General features: G+C 43.2%; 4 protein-coding genes across 8 annotated transcripts; 3 read left to right on the top strand and 1 right to left on the bottom strand.

Annotated features, from left to right (window-relative positions):
* Window positions 1–1,944: 1,944 nt before the first annotated feature.
* LOC127784748 (putative glucose-6-phosphate 1-epimerase) lies at window positions 1,945–5,651 on the top strand. The gene is made up of 10 exons (XM_052312101.1): window positions 1,945–2,095; window positions 2,214–2,333; window positions 3,251–3,364; window positions 3,441–3,492; window positions 3,901–4,038; window positions 4,156–4,254; window positions 4,340–4,437; window positions 4,978–5,085; window positions 5,172–5,253; window positions 5,388–5,651. The coding sequence occupies exons 1-10, from the start codon at window positions 2,013–2,015 to the stop codon at window positions 5,451–5,453; spliced, it is 960 nt and encodes a 319-aa protein (XP_052168061.1). The 5' UTR covers window positions 1,945–2,012; the 3' UTR covers window positions 5,454–5,651.
* A 514-nt stretch (window positions 5,652–6,165) lies between these two features.
* Window positions 6,166–8,943, bottom strand: LOC127784747 (bifunctional protein FolD 1, mitochondrial-like). 2 transcript variants are annotated; one of them, XM_052312099.1, is made up of 5 exons: window positions 8,606–8,936; window positions 7,626–7,945; window positions 7,083–7,319; window positions 6,824–6,991; window positions 6,166–6,491 (listed from the first exon to the last, which is right to left on the bottom strand). In XM_052312099.1, the coding sequence occupies exons 1-5, from the start codon at window positions 8,874–8,876 to the stop codon at window positions 6,303–6,305; spliced, it is 1,185 nt and encodes a 394-aa protein (XP_052168059.1). In that variant the 5' UTR covers window positions 8,877–8,936; the 3' UTR covers window positions 6,166–6,302. The 2 variants fall into 2 exon arrangements, with proteins under 2 accessions (XP_052168059.1, XP_052168060.1); XM_052312100.1 differs by having other exon boundaries at window positions 6,333–6,480; window positions 8,606–8,943.
* A 1,694-nt stretch (window positions 8,944–10,637) lies between these two features.
* LOC127784810 (pentatricopeptide repeat-containing protein At4g02750) lies at window positions 10,638–16,823 on the top strand. 4 transcript variants are annotated; one of them, XM_052312196.1, is made up of 4 exons: window positions 10,638–12,235; window positions 12,599–13,771; window positions 13,861–14,249; window positions 14,762–15,463. In XM_052312196.1, exons 1-2 carry the CDS (start codon window positions 10,775–10,777, stop codon window positions 13,403–13,405), a joined length of 2,268 nt encoding a protein of 755 aa, XP_052168156.1. In that variant the 5' UTR covers window positions 10,638–10,774; the 3' UTR covers window positions 13,406–13,771; window positions 13,861–14,249; window positions 14,762–15,463. The 4 variants fall into 4 exon arrangements, with proteins under 4 accessions (XP_052168156.1, XP_052168158.1, XP_052168157.1 ...); XM_052312198.1 differs by having other exon boundaries at window positions 12,599–14,037; window positions 14,137–14,249; XM_052312197.1 differs by lacking the exon at window positions 14,762–15,463 and adding an exon at window positions 16,703–16,823 and having other exon boundaries at window positions 12,599–14,249.
* On the top strand, window positions 15,459–17,135 carry LOC127783690 (ras-related protein RABA1f-like). The gene is made up of 2 exons (XM_052310883.1): window positions 15,459–15,676; window positions 16,703–17,135. Exons 1-2 carry the CDS (start codon window positions 15,459–15,461, stop codon window positions 17,133–17,135), a joined length of 651 nt encoding a protein of 216 aa, XP_052166843.1.
* The last annotated feature ends 1,008 nt before the right edge of the window (window positions 17,136–18,143 follow it).

Raw genomic sequence — 18,143 nt, 5'->3', positions numbered from 1 at the left:
GGATCTTCTCTACAGACTTGGCCTAGGCTCATGTGTGTGCTTTTGTTAAAGAGACTGAGTAGCATGCCGGTATTGCACATTTGCTGATTTGCACAGTTGCTGTGGTTCATGAGATGAAAAGATAACTGAACTGCTCTAACTTACCTACACATCTATATTTTTAATTGAAATCGGTTAGTAAGAACTTCCAGCTTAAAAATAGTATGAACGCAGTCAATCTCGATTGAAAGATGCAAGTTCACTTCCTCCGCCCGATCACTCGGCGCCATCGCCCGACCTCGCCAGCGCATGAAAAAGGCCAAAAGTGTCAGCAAGGCCCACCATACCCCCCCTCCTCCGCCTTCTTAGCTGTCCTCCTTAAGTTAACAACGCTACCCCCATCTCGTCGTCTTCCTTGTCTTCGGCAACTCCCTCTCCTCCTAACCACTCTCTTTCCTTTGCCCTCACCGCTAATACAGGTCCAACGTTTGCCGCAGATCACACGTGGAGGCGGATCTGTAGAGTGGTTCAGGTGGTCCCTGGATCATAAAAAAAATCGCAACCAACCCCTCTACTATATAGAATTTCAGAAAAAAGAGAAGAAAAGAAACCAAAACAAAGTGCCGCTACGTTTAGGTAATTGCGGCATCGGCACATCGTGTTGGATTGGATGCCACGTCTTCCGCACCCCGCCCATGATTCCGCACTGCATCAAACAACAAGTCGACCTGTCGCCGAGTCCGAGACTCCGATCGCCACCTCTCGCCATCGCTGATTTGACACGCAACCATGCCAGAGTGGGCGAATACTATGCTCCTCTCTCTTCTCATGTGAGGTTGCAACTCATGAGCTCAGCAAAGAGGCGGTTGATCTCTTGGCACCGATTTCTGTCTCCGCGGTGAGCACTAGGTGCAAGGCCGAAGCAGTGTTGGCAGCACCTACAAGTCTCCAAATCTGCAGGTACAAGCTCCCGTGCTCTCTCTCTCTTTCATATCTTCTTTCTACAATCTGCATTGTTCTTGCCTAAAATCCATGTGCTTTGCTATAATATATGCTTCTACTGTGCAATAGTAATACAACACCGACTAGAACTAATGCCAAAGAGATCATAGATTCAAAGTTGATCTCATGTCGCTGCTAGGTAATTCGGTTCTGTTTTATTAGCGTGTGTATACTGATTCGGTGAAACAACCGCCGAGTTGATCTACTAAAATGTAGTGCTTGTTGATCTGCTGCAGTGCAGTGCTAATTGATCTCACCCTTAAAATAAAATTAATTGGTGTCGAAAAAAAGAAATTAATTGTTTATGTGTACTGCTATACATTTTATGAGTCGGACCACCCATACCCTAAATTTTAGATACATCACTAATCACGTTGCTTCGGTGACACCTCCTTCTTGTTCCGCCGCCTAACTTCCCCCTCTTCCTCCTCCCCCAACCCCTCTTCCCCCCTAACCCCAACCTAAGATGCTAACTGATCGGTTTGCCACCATCATACCGAAATCCCCATTATCTCATCGGAGCTAAAGCCGAAATCCCCACTATTCATCTTCCTTTGGCCTGGTTTAGTTCCTAAAATTTTTTTTCCCAAAAATATCACATTGAATCTTTGGACACATGCATGGAGCATTAAATATAGATAAAAACAAAAACTAATTACACAGTTCGCATGGAAATCACAAGACGAATATTTTGAGCCTAATTAGTCTATGATTAACCATAAGTGCTATAGTAACCCACATGTGCTAATGACAGCTTAATTAAGCTTAAAAGATTCGTCTCGCGGTTTCCAAGCGAGTTATGAAATTATATTTTTCATTCTATCCAAAAACCATTTCCAACATCCAGTCGAATATCCGATCTAAAACACAAAAATTTTCTTTTCGCGAACTAAATACACATACATGAAGAAAAGGCACAATGATGACAACAGACAGTTTCCCACAGAAGATCCAAGACGCCTGCCACTCTAAACTAGGCAAAACACCTCCGAAGTCTCAGCTCAGCTTCTCCCCTCCTCAACCAAGCAGAAATGGCGGCTTCTTGCGCGCTCACCCTCCCCTCCGCCATCTCCGTCTCTATCTCCGTCTCCTCCAATTCACCTCGACGGTTCAGGTACTAATCTCTGTGCCCCTGACCTGTACTGGTTCAAATCGATCTCCTGTGCGTGCGAAGGATTGATCCCTGGTGGTGGTGTCTGTGTTTTTTGGGGGGCGTTCTTGGATGGATGCAGGCGCTCTAGGAGAGTGGTGGCCTTGGCCAGCGTGGGGCAAAAGGTGTACGCGCCCGGCGTGGCGGTCTCCGAGGGCAATGGCGGGCTGCCAAAGATCTACCTCAAGTCCCCGCATGGGAGGTAATTCTAGGTGTGGTTGATTTGGGGTTTCTTTTTATTTTAAGGTGAAATTTTTGGGGTGGATAACTTGTGTGAGATTCTTGGAGGGATTGTGGTAGTTTGGTTTGTGAGTAGGAATGTTGGATGTATGGTGCCAAAGGTGGAGGAACTTGGTTGTGTTTGTTTGCTTGTTTGTTTGTTTGTTTTTTTTTTTTTTGTAGAGATGGGATAAATATTTGTACTGCATTGAACTGGGTAATGCAGCATGAGTAGCAGAAGAACTGATTCGGAGAATAATTTACCATTCGGTTGCTTTTAGCTTCTGGATATTTCTCTGGCCAGTACTCAAAAACTGGAAAAGAAATGAATTTTTAGAATGGTGATTTTGTATGGTTTGGTCTTCTTATTTTCTACAAAATACTTGATTGTTTGACTGTGAAGATTACGGAAGTGGTTTCACAAGGCTGGAATGGAAGGTTCATTGTTCAGAATTTGGCGCTGTGAGATGGAACTGTGCACTACATAATATAATCATACAGTTGCTATGATACTGAAAGCTTTGAGATATACTGAGAGAACAAAATGGTTTCAGTGAAAAATGAAGCAGGAGCATTTGCCACGTGTTTTCAAAAACACAAAGATGTCACAATGATTTATTGTGCAACTTGCCATTCAAGTCCAATCTTTTCCATTGTGCTGTGTGATTAGTCAGCTAGTACAAAATAACACTACGAGCCATGAATTGCTAGAGTTGGATAATCTTGAAATAATATTGAATGGTCCAGATTTGCATAATTTGGGATCTTGGGTACCTCCTAACTTACCCTTCAAAGTTTCAAGTTACTATCGGTTTCTTTCAATTGACACAACAAAGGTGTGTTATCAGGTTTTGTACTTTTTTTCAATTTGTTAATTGTGTGCTCATTTTATGCATGAAGTGAGGCTGAAATTTATCTATTTGGAGCCTGCATAACATCTTGGAAAGTCCCCAGTGGAAAAGACCTCCTATTTGTCAGACCAGATGCGGTGTTCAACGGCCAGAAACCCATCAGGTTGGCGCTGAAGTTTGGGATAAATTATCTGAAGCTTAACAAATGTCATGCTAACCATCTTCTTTCCTGAAACCAGTGGTGGAATCCCACATTGCTTCCCCCAATTCGGTCCTGGTACCATGCAGCAGGTTTGTGAAACCCATTTTCTGTTGTAGCCATTCAGATAGGAAAGAAACTAATATATTTAAATTCTCATCAGAGCATATGACTAAACAGACTTTGATACAGCCAAGTGAATGATATCATATTTCAGATTGATGTCACATTTAATATATACATCAATCTGGAAAATGCATGTAGTAACATGTTAAGCAGGGAACCCAAGTTAGCCTGAAATGAACTACCTGCAGCCTGCCAACATTATACATTCCTTTACCTTCTGTGCAGTACGTGATACAACTAATCGTTCTTAAATAGTTTTACATGTACCATGGTGTTGACAAGTTAATGTTCATGTACATTCATCAGCAACTGCAGAAAACACGATTTATGCTGAACCCTTTTTTAAGTAAGTCTAATTTCACTTTTTTTTACAGCATGGATTTGCAAGGAACATGAATTGGTCTATCACTGATTCAGAAGCTAATGAAGGAGATCCAGCTGTAACTTTGGAACTAAAAGATGACTCTTATAGCCGTTCAATGTGGGATTTTAGCTTCCAAGCTCTGTATAAGGTTAAACCCTGCTATCGTACTATGTGCCATTGTGCCTTGCTGCACTCTGCAAAACCAGAATCTTATCAGCACTATCCAAAAACTGCAATTCACCAATTCCAATTAATTATCTTGCAGGTTGCATTGCACTCTACAAGCCTGTCAACAACACTGAAAATAACAAATACAGACGATAAGCCTTTTTCATTTAACTCGGCACTCCACAGCTATTTCAGTGTAAGTAGCAGTTTCATGAAGGAAACAAAATCTTATTTGTTTATCAAGCACATCATTATTAATTCTCAAGTATTTGGTTGTACAGGCTTCAATTTCTGGTGTTTCAGTGAAAGGTCTCAAAGGTTGTAAGACCCTAAATAAGGATCCCGATCCCAAAAACCCTTTGGAGGGGAAAGAAGAGAGGTCAGTTTTGCATTTTGATCAGTCTTTTGTTATTTTTGTTTATATTTTGTTCTTATATACTACAGTAACATTTGAAACTCCCATGGTCCCACATTTTTCCAATAATATATTTCTTTCCCTGAATTGTTCACTGCATTGGTGGAAAATAAGAGCTATATTCTGAATTTCTGATTCCTCCTAGGTGTGTTCATTCTTGGTTTTAACGGGTTGGGAAAAAAAAACATGACGTCATTTATTTGTTCCTAGAGGATTGTTGTGACAGTCTTCTCCCTCCGCATCACATATGTCCAATCTTGGAGGGTTATGAAAAAAAATTAATGAGCAACCCTAGTTCTTGCCTTGTTTTATCTTACTGGATTTGTCACTTTTCTAGATGGTGGGCACTGTTAGCAGCTTGGTGCTGTTGGCCATTGCATTGCTTGTCTTTTTATCCTACCCTGTGTTGAACTTGGGAACAAATGTGCACTCCTTTTAATTGTGTAATATGTTGAACACAACGTAAATATTAGACATACTTCTCAGCCACTTCATATGATACAGGGAAGAGGTGACTTTTCCAGGATTTGTCGACTGCATTTACCTTGGTGCACCGAGTGAGCTCACCCTGGACAATGGATTGGGTGACAAAATTGTGATATCAAATGCGAAGTATGCTAAATTGATTTGTTACAAGAGGAATCATATAAACTCTGTAAAGATTGCATCATTAAATTGTGGTTAATTTTTAAATACAGTTGGTCAGATGCAGTGCTGTGGAATCCTCACTTGCAGATGGAGGCTTGTTACAAAGATTTTGTCTGTGTTGAAAATGCAAAGGTATGACAACTAATACAACAAATGCACATGAAGTTTCGCTAACAATTATAGACACCACAAATGAAAATTTAAGAAAAACATGTTGATAATTATTATGTAGTTTTCTCTAATGATATGATCAATTGCTGATGCAGATTGAAACATTACAACTGGGGCCGAACCAATCTTGGGTGGCAGAGCAGAAAATTGAACTGATATGAATTATGAAGCTAAACTGGGCAAAACAATAGAGTACAACAATTATGTTGCAAAAATGAACTTCTCTTTTTCTTTACATCATGAAATGCAAATGTCATAGCCCCTAATGTATCATCTAGTAGGTGGCATCAGTCATATTTTTGAAATTGTTTTATGTAATAAATAAGTAAATAAATAAATTCAGTTCTCCCATTATTTCATCCTCTCCTTTTTATTAATGAGCGGCCTGCTAAGTTTTAAGTTTCAAGCTCTGTTTTTCGCATATCTTGCAGTATGCAATTGGAGGCTTTGAGCTTCAGATCATCTTTTTTTTTTTCCATAAGATGACTGTTGAAGTGCACTGGAATTAGCATTTTGTTCATGTTTTGTCGTAGGGAAGTGTTGCAATCAGCTTATTCTTCTCTGTTTCAGTTTTCCTGGATGTCCATCTTTAAGTCCGTGAAATCTTTTATAAGTTCATTACAAACACTCTTGCATGCAGTGTGGTTTTAAAGTGAATCACAGCTCATAAGATCCTTAGGTTCATAGATTCAGCCAGTGCAAAATTGTTTTCTGCACTCTCATAATCATATATCAAGACTCCAAATGAAAATTAATAATGATATCCAGCCCATTTGGAAATAAAACTAGTTGTGTTTCTGTTAATTTCCTTTCTGAATGCTGGTTCATATTCTTCATACGATTCATTACCAGGAGATACTTACTGCAAGCATGGACATGCTAATCATACAATATTTATTCAGCAAAATGTATGTTACACTTACATCCCAGCTCTCAAACAGCCAAAAGTGAGAGCAACGAGCGATAAAAAGGGGAAAAAAAGTAATTTACAAAGGCAAAGTGAAGCAAGATTACAATTCAGGGGATTCAGTAGCTAAGCCGTAAGCTAGTTTCGCTGAGTCAAGTGTATTCGCAAGAAGCATCGCAATGGTCACCGGTCCCACACCACCAGGAACTGGAGTTATAGCAGAGGCCAACTTCACAGCTTCTTCGAAGCAGACATCTCCAGTTAATCGATAGCCGTAATCACTGGTTGGATCCTATGAAAGAGTATCATGAGTACTAAATGGGCAGAAATAAGTAGTGTAAAAAAAAGGGGGAAAGTGCATTGATGCACAAATCCAGAACTGCACTCATGAAAAAAGTTCAGTAGGAGGCATGGTTAGCTGTCTATATCAATTCACATTCAGGACATATCATAGGTTGAGACAAATTCATACATAGAATACCAACTAAACCGGAAGGGTTCAACAAGATGCTATTAAAAATGGATGTGCTAAATAATAACACCAATAATGCAGTAAGCCAGTAATGTTGTAAATCAAGCATTTCTGTTCTCGGCCTGAACTACTATAAACAACATTTCCTTTACCTCAATTGGGTTTGTTCCAACATCGATCACAACTGCACCTTTCTTCAACCAGCTTCCTCTTACAAGATTGGCCACCCCAGCAGCTGAGATCACAATATCAGATTGACGGGTAATCTCTTCTGGATTTGTTGTGAAAGCATGGATAATACTAACAGTGGCATGGTGTCTCTGGGAGAAAAAAAATCAAAAATGCTATTAGTTTGTCACAATACTGGCCTTGTAATAATGAAGAATAATCAAGGTAATAGCTTGGCTTTACCTGTAAAAGTAAAGAAGTGGGCAACCCAACAACTTTGCTTCTCCCAATCACAGTGACATGTTTCCCCATGAGTTCAATCCCAGACTGGAGCAATAACTCAAGGCAAGCCTTTGCAGCACAGGGCACAAATAAAGGCTTCCGGCTTCTGAGGGCAAGATTACCAACATTCAATGGATGGAAACCATCAACATCCTTCTCTAGGCTAATAGCGCTCAGAATCCTTTCTTCATCCATATGCTGATTTAGCCAAAAACTAGCATGTTAAATAGCTAGCTTGATGTTCATTATGTCAATATTGAAAATGAAAAAGGCAAAGCTTGGATGTAAAGTAAACTGAATCTTAACAAAACATACTAAAATGAAAACAAAATAAAGGATAGCTGAAGTTGGCTGTCTATTACAATGACAACAAAAGTAGTTTGCATTAGTCATCGAACAAAACAATCATCTAATTGGTGCAAATGAAAGGTTTTCATAATATAAATCCACAAACTTAATCCAACTTCCTGCAGCTGCAACACTAGAACACTAGACAGTAATTACCTGTGGTAGAGGTAGTTGCACAAGAATGCCATGAACAGATGGATCTTCATTGAATCTTGACACAGAATCCACCACTACGTCTTCCGTACAGTTCCCAGGCAACTCCGCCAACAAGGACTTTATTCCAACCTCCTCACAGCCCTTAATTTTGTATCGCACGTATGACTCAGAGTCCCTTCTATCGCCGACCAATACAACAGCTAGGCCAGGCACATGCCCCACTGCATTTTTCATTTGACGAACTTCTTCAGCGATCTGAAACCTTATGTCTTCCGCGACAGACTTGCCATCAATAATGGTCGCAGTGGAGTCATAATCAACTACAACAAAGACAAAAGCACAAGTACAGAACATCAAATCATTAACATAAGAAGCTAAACGACAATAACATAAGGCTCCCTGTATGACCAATCAATAGTGAAGAACTGAAGCTTCACAGTCTTTTCATGGAAATGGAAGCGTCCACAAGCATGAAGGGTATCAACCTAGAAATTTCCCTACAACCTTTGCACCAACTAAACCAAAGATTATTGCAGCCGCCAAATAAAACTACTCTATACTCTACAGCATGGTTTCAGGCTTTCAGCTTGGCACAAGTAAATTATAATTTTTTTCCCCACTGCACCTTTCCATTTTTCAGCCTTACACTAGCATTCATTCCATTTGAATTAACATTCTGTTCTACCAATAGCTCCATTCTCGGATGTCATCATTCATTAGCAACAACAGCAAGTCTTTCGACACTAAACTGCTACAGGATCTGGAGGTGGGTTCAGCACCACTAAGCTGCTAATCTCCAAGTGGGTTCTGCACCAATCAAGCGAGAACCACTGAATTTAAGTATCCGCAGCACGCTCTCAAAACCCATGTACTAAACCCCAAAACCATCCGAATACTTCGAATGGCATCTCCCGGCGAAACCACTGGTCGACGAAGCGCACGCCTAGCAAAAGCTTTACATCAGCAAGCCCGCCGGTTACCTCCGGCGCCGCTCGGGGGAGGCGGCCGCGCCGCGGCGCGCGGGGGCGAGTCCCAGGTGTCGGGGATGTCCGGCCCGAGAAGGCGGCTGCTGCTGCTCCTCCTCCTCCGCCTCCTCCGGGTCCTCCCCTTCTCCTCCGCCGCCGGAGCAGCAGCCTCGTGGAGCCCCGCGCGGGCCGCGCGAGGGAGGAGGAACGCGAGCGGGCCGGCAGCGGGGCGCCGGCGAGTGGCCGCGAGCAGGGCCACGGCGGCGGCGGCGGGGGCGCCGCCCATCTCCGTCGAAGCGGCGGCGAGCGCAACGTGTGTGAACTCGGAAGCGATGTGGATGTGTGGATGGAGGATTTGGGCCTTTTGGGCCCTCGACAAAAGGAGATATTTTTGTCATGATTGTTTTCCCTTTTCTTTTCTTTTTGAAACTTTTTTTGTCACATTTTTGGGCCACAGGTTTGAGTTTTTGATGCATTTTTTCTGAAAAAAAAAGATCTAAAGTAGCAGGAAGATACTGTGCTTGTGGAAGATGCTGTTTCTGATGTCATTGTCGGGGTATATTCTGATGAAATCTTTGCCTGATACTTCACAACAATCCATCGAAATCGTTGTCGATGTATTTATTTTGAATGAAAAATCCTTGCTAAGAAAATAGAGAACACTGGATTGAATTGTAAATTTAAAATTATGTTTTCTTAAAAGGTTTTGAAATTAAATTAACTCGAAAACCACCATATACTTTATGCTCGGACCAAAAGAAAAACCAAGGGGTAATATGTTTGGTGAATGTCCACCATGTCAACCATGAGTCATCTTTTGCGTTTCAACTTACTAGTCACAATCAAAATTCAAAATTTTACAGTTAGTTGATTTTAATGTTTCTTTATTTTAATTTAATTTCTAAAACACAAATATAAAAAGTTTTATGCACATTTTTTTCCCGCCAATAAGCATAACGGCTTATGGGCAAAACGATGGAACTGAAGTCATGTACAACACTAATGTGACCAGTTGAGGTATTTTGTTGTAAATCATGATTCATTGATTTGAAGTAATTTATTTTAGTACTTTATTTTGATGTTGTTTTCTGTATGGAAAATAAGACAATTCAACATCTTTTTATGGATTGTCATTATGCAAAGTTTATATAGAGAGCAGTTCAGTTATCTTTTATACCTTCCTATTAGCATATCTCATATTTTTTATGGGCGGCTGTTGGGGTGGACAAGAAAAAGAGTAAACTTATATTGGTGGGAGCTTATGCAATATGTTGGGCTCTGTGGTTAAGTAAGAATAATATGGTTTCTGACAAATCATCATCTATTTCATATATGCAGATAATTTTCAGGGCAACGTATTGGCTCTGGTTTTGGGCACAACTACAAAGGTGTGATGAAGTCGAAGAGTTCTTAAAAGTTGCACGCCGTAAGCTTGAGACAACGGTTATGCAACTTTTGCCAATTATAGATGGAGATTCACAAATAAACTTCAATAATGTGTTCTTCTTATCTTATATTGGTTAATTTTTATATTTGTGTGGTGTTTTTTTTCTTATTCGAACTAAACTCATTTTAGAGTGTTAGATTGTAAAAATAAGCTGTAGCTCTCCTGAGCAGAGGCCAGGACGTTCTATTCCATTATTAAAAAAAAAAAAGATCTGACCCTCTTTAGAATTTATTATAACCCCGTCACGATTGGATAGAAATTAAGTAATCCAGCTAGGGCAGAGAATACTCGTTAGTACAAACAGATCTCAAAGATGGTCTGAATTTTAGTGAGTACTCTACATGATACATTCAAAGTCGCTCGTAAGAATAAGGTGCGCGCGTGTTACGAGAGTTTCTTTTTCTCGCCTGTCTTTGGAAAAAAAAAAGTTCACCCGTATATATTCTTTCCGACCTGGGCCCTGCAAACTTCCTTCGAAGCCCACACAACAAAATACGACAACAGTCGGGCCACTCCGCGAGTTGGGCCTAGCAGCCCAACCTCTTCTCCGCCCCACTGCCGGTCGCCGCCTCTCGCCGTCTCGCGTCGCGCGAGCTCTGCCTCTGCTCCGGCCTACACGCCCCATCGCCGCCGCCGCCGCCGCCGCCGCCAGCCTCGTTTTGCGCCACCGCCATCAAGAATCGGTGACACAGATGCTGTTTCCTACGGAGTTTGAACTTTGAAGGCGCCAGCCAACCATGCTCCCTTCCCGCCACCTCCGTTCCGCGGCGCGGCAGCGGAGCCACCGGCCGCCGCCGGCCGCCGGGGACGCCTCCTCCTCTTCCTCCTCGGGGAGGCTCGACCCGGAGGTGATCCGGAGCAACAAGGCCATCACGGCGCACATGCGCGCCGGCCGCGTCGCCGACGCCGAGCGCCTCTTCGCCGCGATGCCCCGGCGCTCCACCTCCACCTACAACGCCATGCTCGCCGGGTACGCCGCCAACGGCCGCCTCCCGCTGGTGGCGTCCCTCTTCCGCGCCATCCCGCGGCCGGACACCTTCTCCTACAACACCCTCCTCCACGCGCTGGCGGTCTCGTCGTCCCTCGCCGACGCGCGCGGCCTGTTCGACGAAATGCCCGTGAGGGATTCGGTCACCTACAACGTCATGATCTCGTCCCATGCCAACCACGGACTTGTGTCGCTCGCGCGGCACTACTTTGATCTTGCCCCCGAGAAGGACGCCGTCTCATGGAATGGGATGCTTGCGGCGTATGTCAGGAATGGACGGGTTGAGGAAGCGAGGGGTTTGTTTAATTCAAGGATAGAGTGGGATGTGATCTCTTGGAACGCACTGATGTCGGGGTATGTGCAGTGGGGTAAGATGTCAGAGGCAAGGGAGCTATTTGATAGGATGCCTGGGAGGGATGTCGTATCCTGGAATATTATGGTCTCGGGTTATGCAAGAAGAGGGGATATGGTGGAGGCAAGAAGGTTGTTTGATGCAGCTCCAGTGAGGGATGTATTCACATGTACAGCAGTCGTGTCTGGGTATGCACAAAATGGAATGTTGGAGGAGGCCAGGAGGGTGTTTGATGCCATGCCAGAGAGGAACGCGGTGTCTTGGAATGCAATGGTGGCAGCCTACATTCAGCGGAGGATGATGGATGAAGCAAAGGAACTGTTCAATATGATGCCCTGCAGGAATGTGGCATCATGGAACACAATGTTGACAGGGTATGCTCAGGCAGGGATGTTGGAGGAGGCAAAGGCAGTTTTTGACACGATGCCACAAAAAGATGCAGTCTCCTGGGCTGCAATGCTGGCTGCATATTCTCAGGGTGGTTGCAGTGAGGAAACCCTGCAGTTGTTCATTGAAATGGGGAGGTGTGGTGAATGGGTGAATAGATCAGCATTCGCTTGTGTGTTGAGCACATGTGCTGACATTGCTGCACTTGAATGTGGAATGCAGCTTCATGGGAGATTGATTAGGGCTGGTTATGGGGTGGGATGTTTTGTTGGGAATGCACTCCTAGCTATGTACTTTAAATGTGGGAACATGGAGGATGCTCGGAATGCATTCGAGGAAATGGAAGAGAGGGATGTAGTTTCATGGAATACTATGATTGCTGGTTACGCACGACATGGTTTTGGAAAGGAAGCACTTGAAATTTTTGACATGATGAGGACAACATCCACCAAGCCAGATGATATTACTCTGGTAAGAATTTGTTTCTTGGAACATACCACATACAATTAGTGCTAGCACACCAATTTGCCGATAACTAAATTCAGTTTATCTCCTATAAATGGTTGACTAAATCTGTAGAAAGTTCACCCACTTTCGATAAAATATTTATTATAAATGCTAACAGTGAGAACTGTCCCAGTTTAGTAAAAAGCAATAGTAAAAAGAACTCCCTGGTTTTTTAAAGGTAATGGAGATTTCATTAAGCAAATGAAAGCATCTAGCTTCTGCACCAAAGTGTACTCAGCCAGCCTGTTTTCTTTTTTAGTAGTAATAAACAAGAAGATTTGTTCCCTTATTCTATACTCATGGTTTTGGGGTAACTTTAACTTTCAGGTCGGAGTGCTTGCAGCATGTAGTCATTCTGGCTTAGTTGAGAAAGGCATTTCATACTTCTACTCAATGCACCACGATTTTGGTGTGACGGCAAAACCTGAGCACTATACGTGTATGATAGACCTCCTTGGGCGGGCTGGACGATTGGCTGAAGCACATGATCTTATGAAGGACATGCCATTTGAGCCAGATTCTACCATGTGGGGTGCATTGCTCGGTGCAAGTCGGATCCACCGCAATCCTGAACTTGGCAGGAGTGCAGCTGAGAAAATATTTGAGTTGGAGCCTGAAAATGCTGGCATGTATGTCTTGCTTTCAAATATATATGCATCTTCTGGGAAATGGCGAGATGCAAGGAAAATGAGAGTTATGATGGAAGAGCGGGGTGTGAAGAAGGTGCCTGGATTCAGTTGGATTGAAGTACAGAATAAAGTCCACACTTTCTCAGCTGGTGATTGTGTGCATCCTGAGAAAGAAAAGATATATGCTTTCTTAGAAGACCTTGACATGAGAATGAAGAAAGCTGGCTATGTATCAGCTACAGATATGGTTTTGCATGATGTGGAGGAGGAAGAGAAGGAGCACATGCTCAAGTACCACAGCGAAAAGCTTGCTGTTGCTTATGGAATTTTAAATATTTCTCCTGGGAGGCCTATCCGAGTTATAAAAAACCTCAGGGTATGTGGAGACTGTCACAATGCTTTCAAGTATATCTCCGCAATTGAGGGCAGGCTGATCCTATTGCGTGATTCTAACCGATTTCACCACTTTAGAGGAGGGTCTTGTTCCTGTGGGGATTACTGGTGATGGCTAATTAGATTTCTTGTGCAATGAATCCCTGAAGAATCTGTAGTTGACAACGCAACAAAGATGGTGCAATGCAGGCTACAAACAAAATATTATAGGCATCTTGATGACTCACTCGGTCCACAGGCCTTCTACTAGGCCACCATTTCAAAAAGATTACATGAGTTGGTGATTGTTTCCATGCTGAGTGAAGAGGTGATACCTAGACAAAAGCATAATATACAAGATCATAATTCCAGTGTCAAGTGATAGACTGATGGTAGCTCAGGTGAACAGTCTCAAAGGACAAGTTTGCTGAGGCAGGTTTAGATTGGAAGAAGTTTGGACAACAAGGTGTTAATCCTCCCCTGTTAGTGACATCTTAAGGTACCAATTCAACTGAGATATACTGAAAATCAAGGGGTCATAGTTGTTTTTAGGCCATCAACAAATTATCTTTGTTTCTATGTGACCAGGTATGCTATTAAAATCAAGGATGGTGTAAATATTCAGTGCAAGTATTCTCTGTTGAACTCAAATATTGGTGTTACAATGGATATTTGTTATTCCATTTCTGCGAAAATAAGCATGCCAGAGAAATGGAGCGCCTGACGGTCTTACACGAGCAGTTGGGGTTCACATAAAGATTCATTGTCAGTGCAGCTAAACTTTGCATGATATATCAGATGCGGCTATGAAATCGTGAGAAGAGATAATCTGTGGTATCTGATCAGGTTGCTATCATGGTGCAGCAGGCAAGTAGCACAGTGGCTGATTATGTGTTGCCAAGCTGAAGATTCTGTTCAGTGAAGTCTAACAGTGGAGCTGTGGACGCATCTTCAGATCTGTGGCTCCCTCTGGTGTTGTAAGTTGTACATTTCCTTACAATACTTCATCAAACTAGTTGCTTAATTCATATACTTTGCCTGAAAGTTAACATGGAAAGCCTAAGGAGGATATGTGTTGGGTCATGGCAGCCTGATAAAACAAAACAATTTCAACCAATGGTTTTGAATCGTGATTTATACGGTTCCAGGGCAGTGTGCCCAAAAGGCGGTTAGTAACATCACAACAGCCCTCAATTTTTCATTCCACAGCCACCACGATTTTATATACACATGAGCTTATCATTTGACCACCAAAAAACATGATAGCGCCATGACAGCCCCTGATTTGAAAAACACTGGTTGCAAGTTTCAACATCTTGTTTAGAAAGCTGTGTGCCAAACATGCTTCTTAGTTCTCAGCCACACCGCAAGCAGAAACGTGCACGCACGCACGCACGCACTGGTAACAGAGTGCCATCATCTTGTCCCAAAAATCACTACGTATGCGTTTCTGAACTTTGACTGATCAAGGTTCATTCACTTTGGGCAGAGCCTGGATTGAGCTGATGCTGAAAGTATCTGGCAGAACATTCCCAGCCTGAACCGGAACTGAAGAAAAGGATCAGAGGAACATGGCCTGCCGGAATCCGGCACCGATCGCCACCCATGTGAAGGAGAAGAAGGCTGGCCGCATCGCCGGGTGGACGCATGTCGCCGCAGCCCGCATGTGTTGGGTGCAGGGATTTAGCTTTGCGAAGATTTCAAAGTAAAAACTGCTCCTCACCGGTTTTCCAAAATCTGATAAAAAACCCGGTAAAAACCAATGACTTTGGGTTGACGCCCGTGCGAAAACCGTCTAATACCAACCGGTTTTCATAAAACCAAGACCTAGCGGTTTCACGAAAGTCGATCGGTTCTCGCGAAATTCCATCGGTTGGGTGCATAAAAAAAAACAGAAGGGCGAAAGAGCCATCAGCAGGGAAACCTGATTAACTGACAGCTCCACCCCGTTTTGCTATTCCAGGGGGGCCCTCTGCAACAACACAAGGTTTGCCTCCACCTCTCTTGCATTTCCTATTCTCTCAAATACTAGGACGCGCACACCGCGCGCCATTCCGCTTCCCCCTCCCCTCCTCTCGCTCTCGCTTGCGGCCGCGCGCGCGGGCCCCCGGTGGTGCGAGCAGTCGTCGTCGTCGTCGTCGTCGTCATCGTCTTCGTCCGGGGCCAGGTGGGTGGGGGGCGAGGCGATGGCGTACAGGGCGGAGGACGACTACGACTACCTGTTCAAGGTGGTGCTCATCGGCGACTCCGGGGTCGGCAAATCCAACCTCCTCTCCCGCTTCACCCGCAACGAGTTCAGCCTCGAGTCCAAGTCCACCATCGGCGTCGAGTTCGCCACCAGGAGCATCCGCGTCGACGACAAGGTCGTCAAGGCCCAGATCTGGGACACCGCCGGCCAGGAGAGGTGAGGTCCCTTCTCTCTCTCTCTTTTCTTGCTCGCGTTCTCTTGTTGTGCCGCACGCCCTCTGTTCTGATCGGTTCATCATCCAGCATTGCTTGGTTCGGCACTGCGGCCAATTAGGTTGATCACGCTTCGTTTCTTCAGGAAATTCAATGTTTTTCTGTAGGATTCAGTCTGCGCGATTTGTGCGTATAGTTTAGGAAATGCGCAGGTTGTTTCTGGTGCGCTCTCTTCTGCGTGGTTCAGGATTAGTAGGCACAGCATATTGGTTTAAGATTGATATTTCTTTGTTTTTTTTTTGCCCCATGCATTGGATATGTGGATAGTTTACATCACGTCGTGTACAGTCAGCAAAACTATAGCCTTTCTTAATTATGCTCTCTCTCATGCGTCATTATTTTTGTTTTTCATGTAAAATCCTTTATTTACCTATCTTTGAATGTGAGCCAGTGGGGCATGCTATCTTCCTGTGAAGGAAACGTTGCTCTATGACTTATGTTCTGAGAGAGATTCTAGTTTATTTTCTAGCATCTCTATCGTGCAGTTTTATTCTACACCTGCATTGGTGATGTCCTGTTGTCATGTACTATTTGGCATTTGATAATTCGTATGGACATTTAAATGATTTCAATCCAACTGTCTCCTCACATTATTTAGAAAATTGTTCTGCTGCAACATCTGTTTGTCTTATGGCTCTAAATAAAACCTTTTCTGGCAGTTGACCATCCATCCTTCAAATAGTAAATACCATGAGTGGTCGTCCAATAACTATAGAATCACTAGGAATATTCTTTTTTTATTTACAGCTCTATGCTGATGTTTACAGCATTACTCTTGTGCCATTTACAATCAAATTGCTGTCCCTAGTGTGTCTCAAAGAACTTCATGCATTTGATATGGAGTATTAGGCATATCCTTTGGGATCAATTTCTTTGGAATCTGCTCCATGTATTTGATGACATTTCAGTCATGTTGATAGTTTCAGTGCTCGGTATGGACTTTGAAGTTCCTTCTGTACTCTCTCAACAGGTATCGGGCGATTACAAGTGCATACTATCGAGGGGCAGTTGGCGCACTTGTCGTGTACGACGTGACACGCCATGTCACCTTTGAGAATGTAGAGAGGTGGTTGAAGGAGCTCCGGGATCACACAGATGCAAACATCGTCATCATGCTTGTTGGCAACAAGGCTGATCTGCGTCACCTTAGGGCCGTATCGGTTGAGGACGCCAAGGGCTTCGCCGAGAGGGAAAGCACCTTCTTCATGGAAACGTCCGCGTTGGAGTCCATGAATGTAGAAAGTGCCTTCACTGAGGTGCTAACTCAGATCTATCGCGTGGTCAGCAAGAAGGCCCTCGACATCGGCGATGACCCTGCTGCTCCACCAAGAGGACAGACCATCAATGTTGGTGGCAAAGATGATGTTTCTGCTGTGAAAAAGTCTGGATGCTGTTCATCCTAAATCCATTATGTCCATGAGAAGGAACCATATGCTCACCTGATTATATCATGAGTAACTAAAAGGATAACTTTCTTTTGCTGCCTAACCTGGTTGCCTGTGAGATTTTAGTGTTACATCAAGAAGGTTGGGGCTGTTAAACCCAGGTTGGGAAAAAGCTAACTTTGAAGTGTCAGTGGTTTTATGGTTTGCATTTGTGGTTTCTTCATTGGTGTACTATTGTTCCATGTAAATTGACAGGATTTGAGATCCTCCCCACCTTTCACTGCATAACATATCCCAGTAAAATGTTGTTGTAATTGGATATCAGACTGTAGCTGATTGGCAGCAAGAGTTCTAATTAGAAGGGCTATTATATTCTGTAACTCCCACTCACAAATGTACAAAAGTTTGCATCCTTGAACTTCTTACCAGCCTGTATATTACGGTACTGAAAGATTGTTTAAGATAATTTCTTCTATTTCAGTAGATGTGCGTAAAGGCGTAAACTATAGCATTTATCATTTTCTGCATATCTCTGTTTTGCAATATTACTACAGATTGTGACTGACCTACAAGATGTTTCCTTTCATTTTATCAGTATTAATAGAGTGAAATGATCAGCTTTGAATGTCTGTTGTGTAGGAGTACTACATTCTGGCAGGTATGAACAAGTTGCACTGGTTAAATGACCTTTCGAGAGGGCAGAAGAAGAGGGTATCAAGGTCTAGTTGCAGTGGTTAAATGACCTTTCATGAGCAGTGGTTGCAAGGTAAGCCTTAATACAATTCAAAGGACAGCAACATTGGTTAAAGCAAGTTCAATTTAGTGGAATATGGTTGGTCCGGTGATTGCCCACGTTCTGTAGTTACATTGCCAAGTGTAAGGTAGGATGCAATGCAATGGTTATGGCATGACAAACCTAACTGCATTGCTTTAGCAAAAATGATGAATTCCTGATGGCCATGCCTGGCGCCATGATCCTGTTAAAGAAGTAACCTATCTCCATTTTGTGAATACCCTTGCATTTTT

The sequence above is a fragment of the Oryza glaberrima genome, chromosome 9, assembly GCF_000147395.1.
Source record: "Oryza glaberrima chromosome 9, OglaRS2, whole genome shotgun sequence".
NCBI classification, from domain to species: Eukaryota; Viridiplantae; Streptophyta; class Magnoliopsida; order Poales; family Poaceae; genus Oryza; species Oryza glaberrima.
This window is presented reverse-complemented; position numbering and strand designations above follow the sequence as displayed.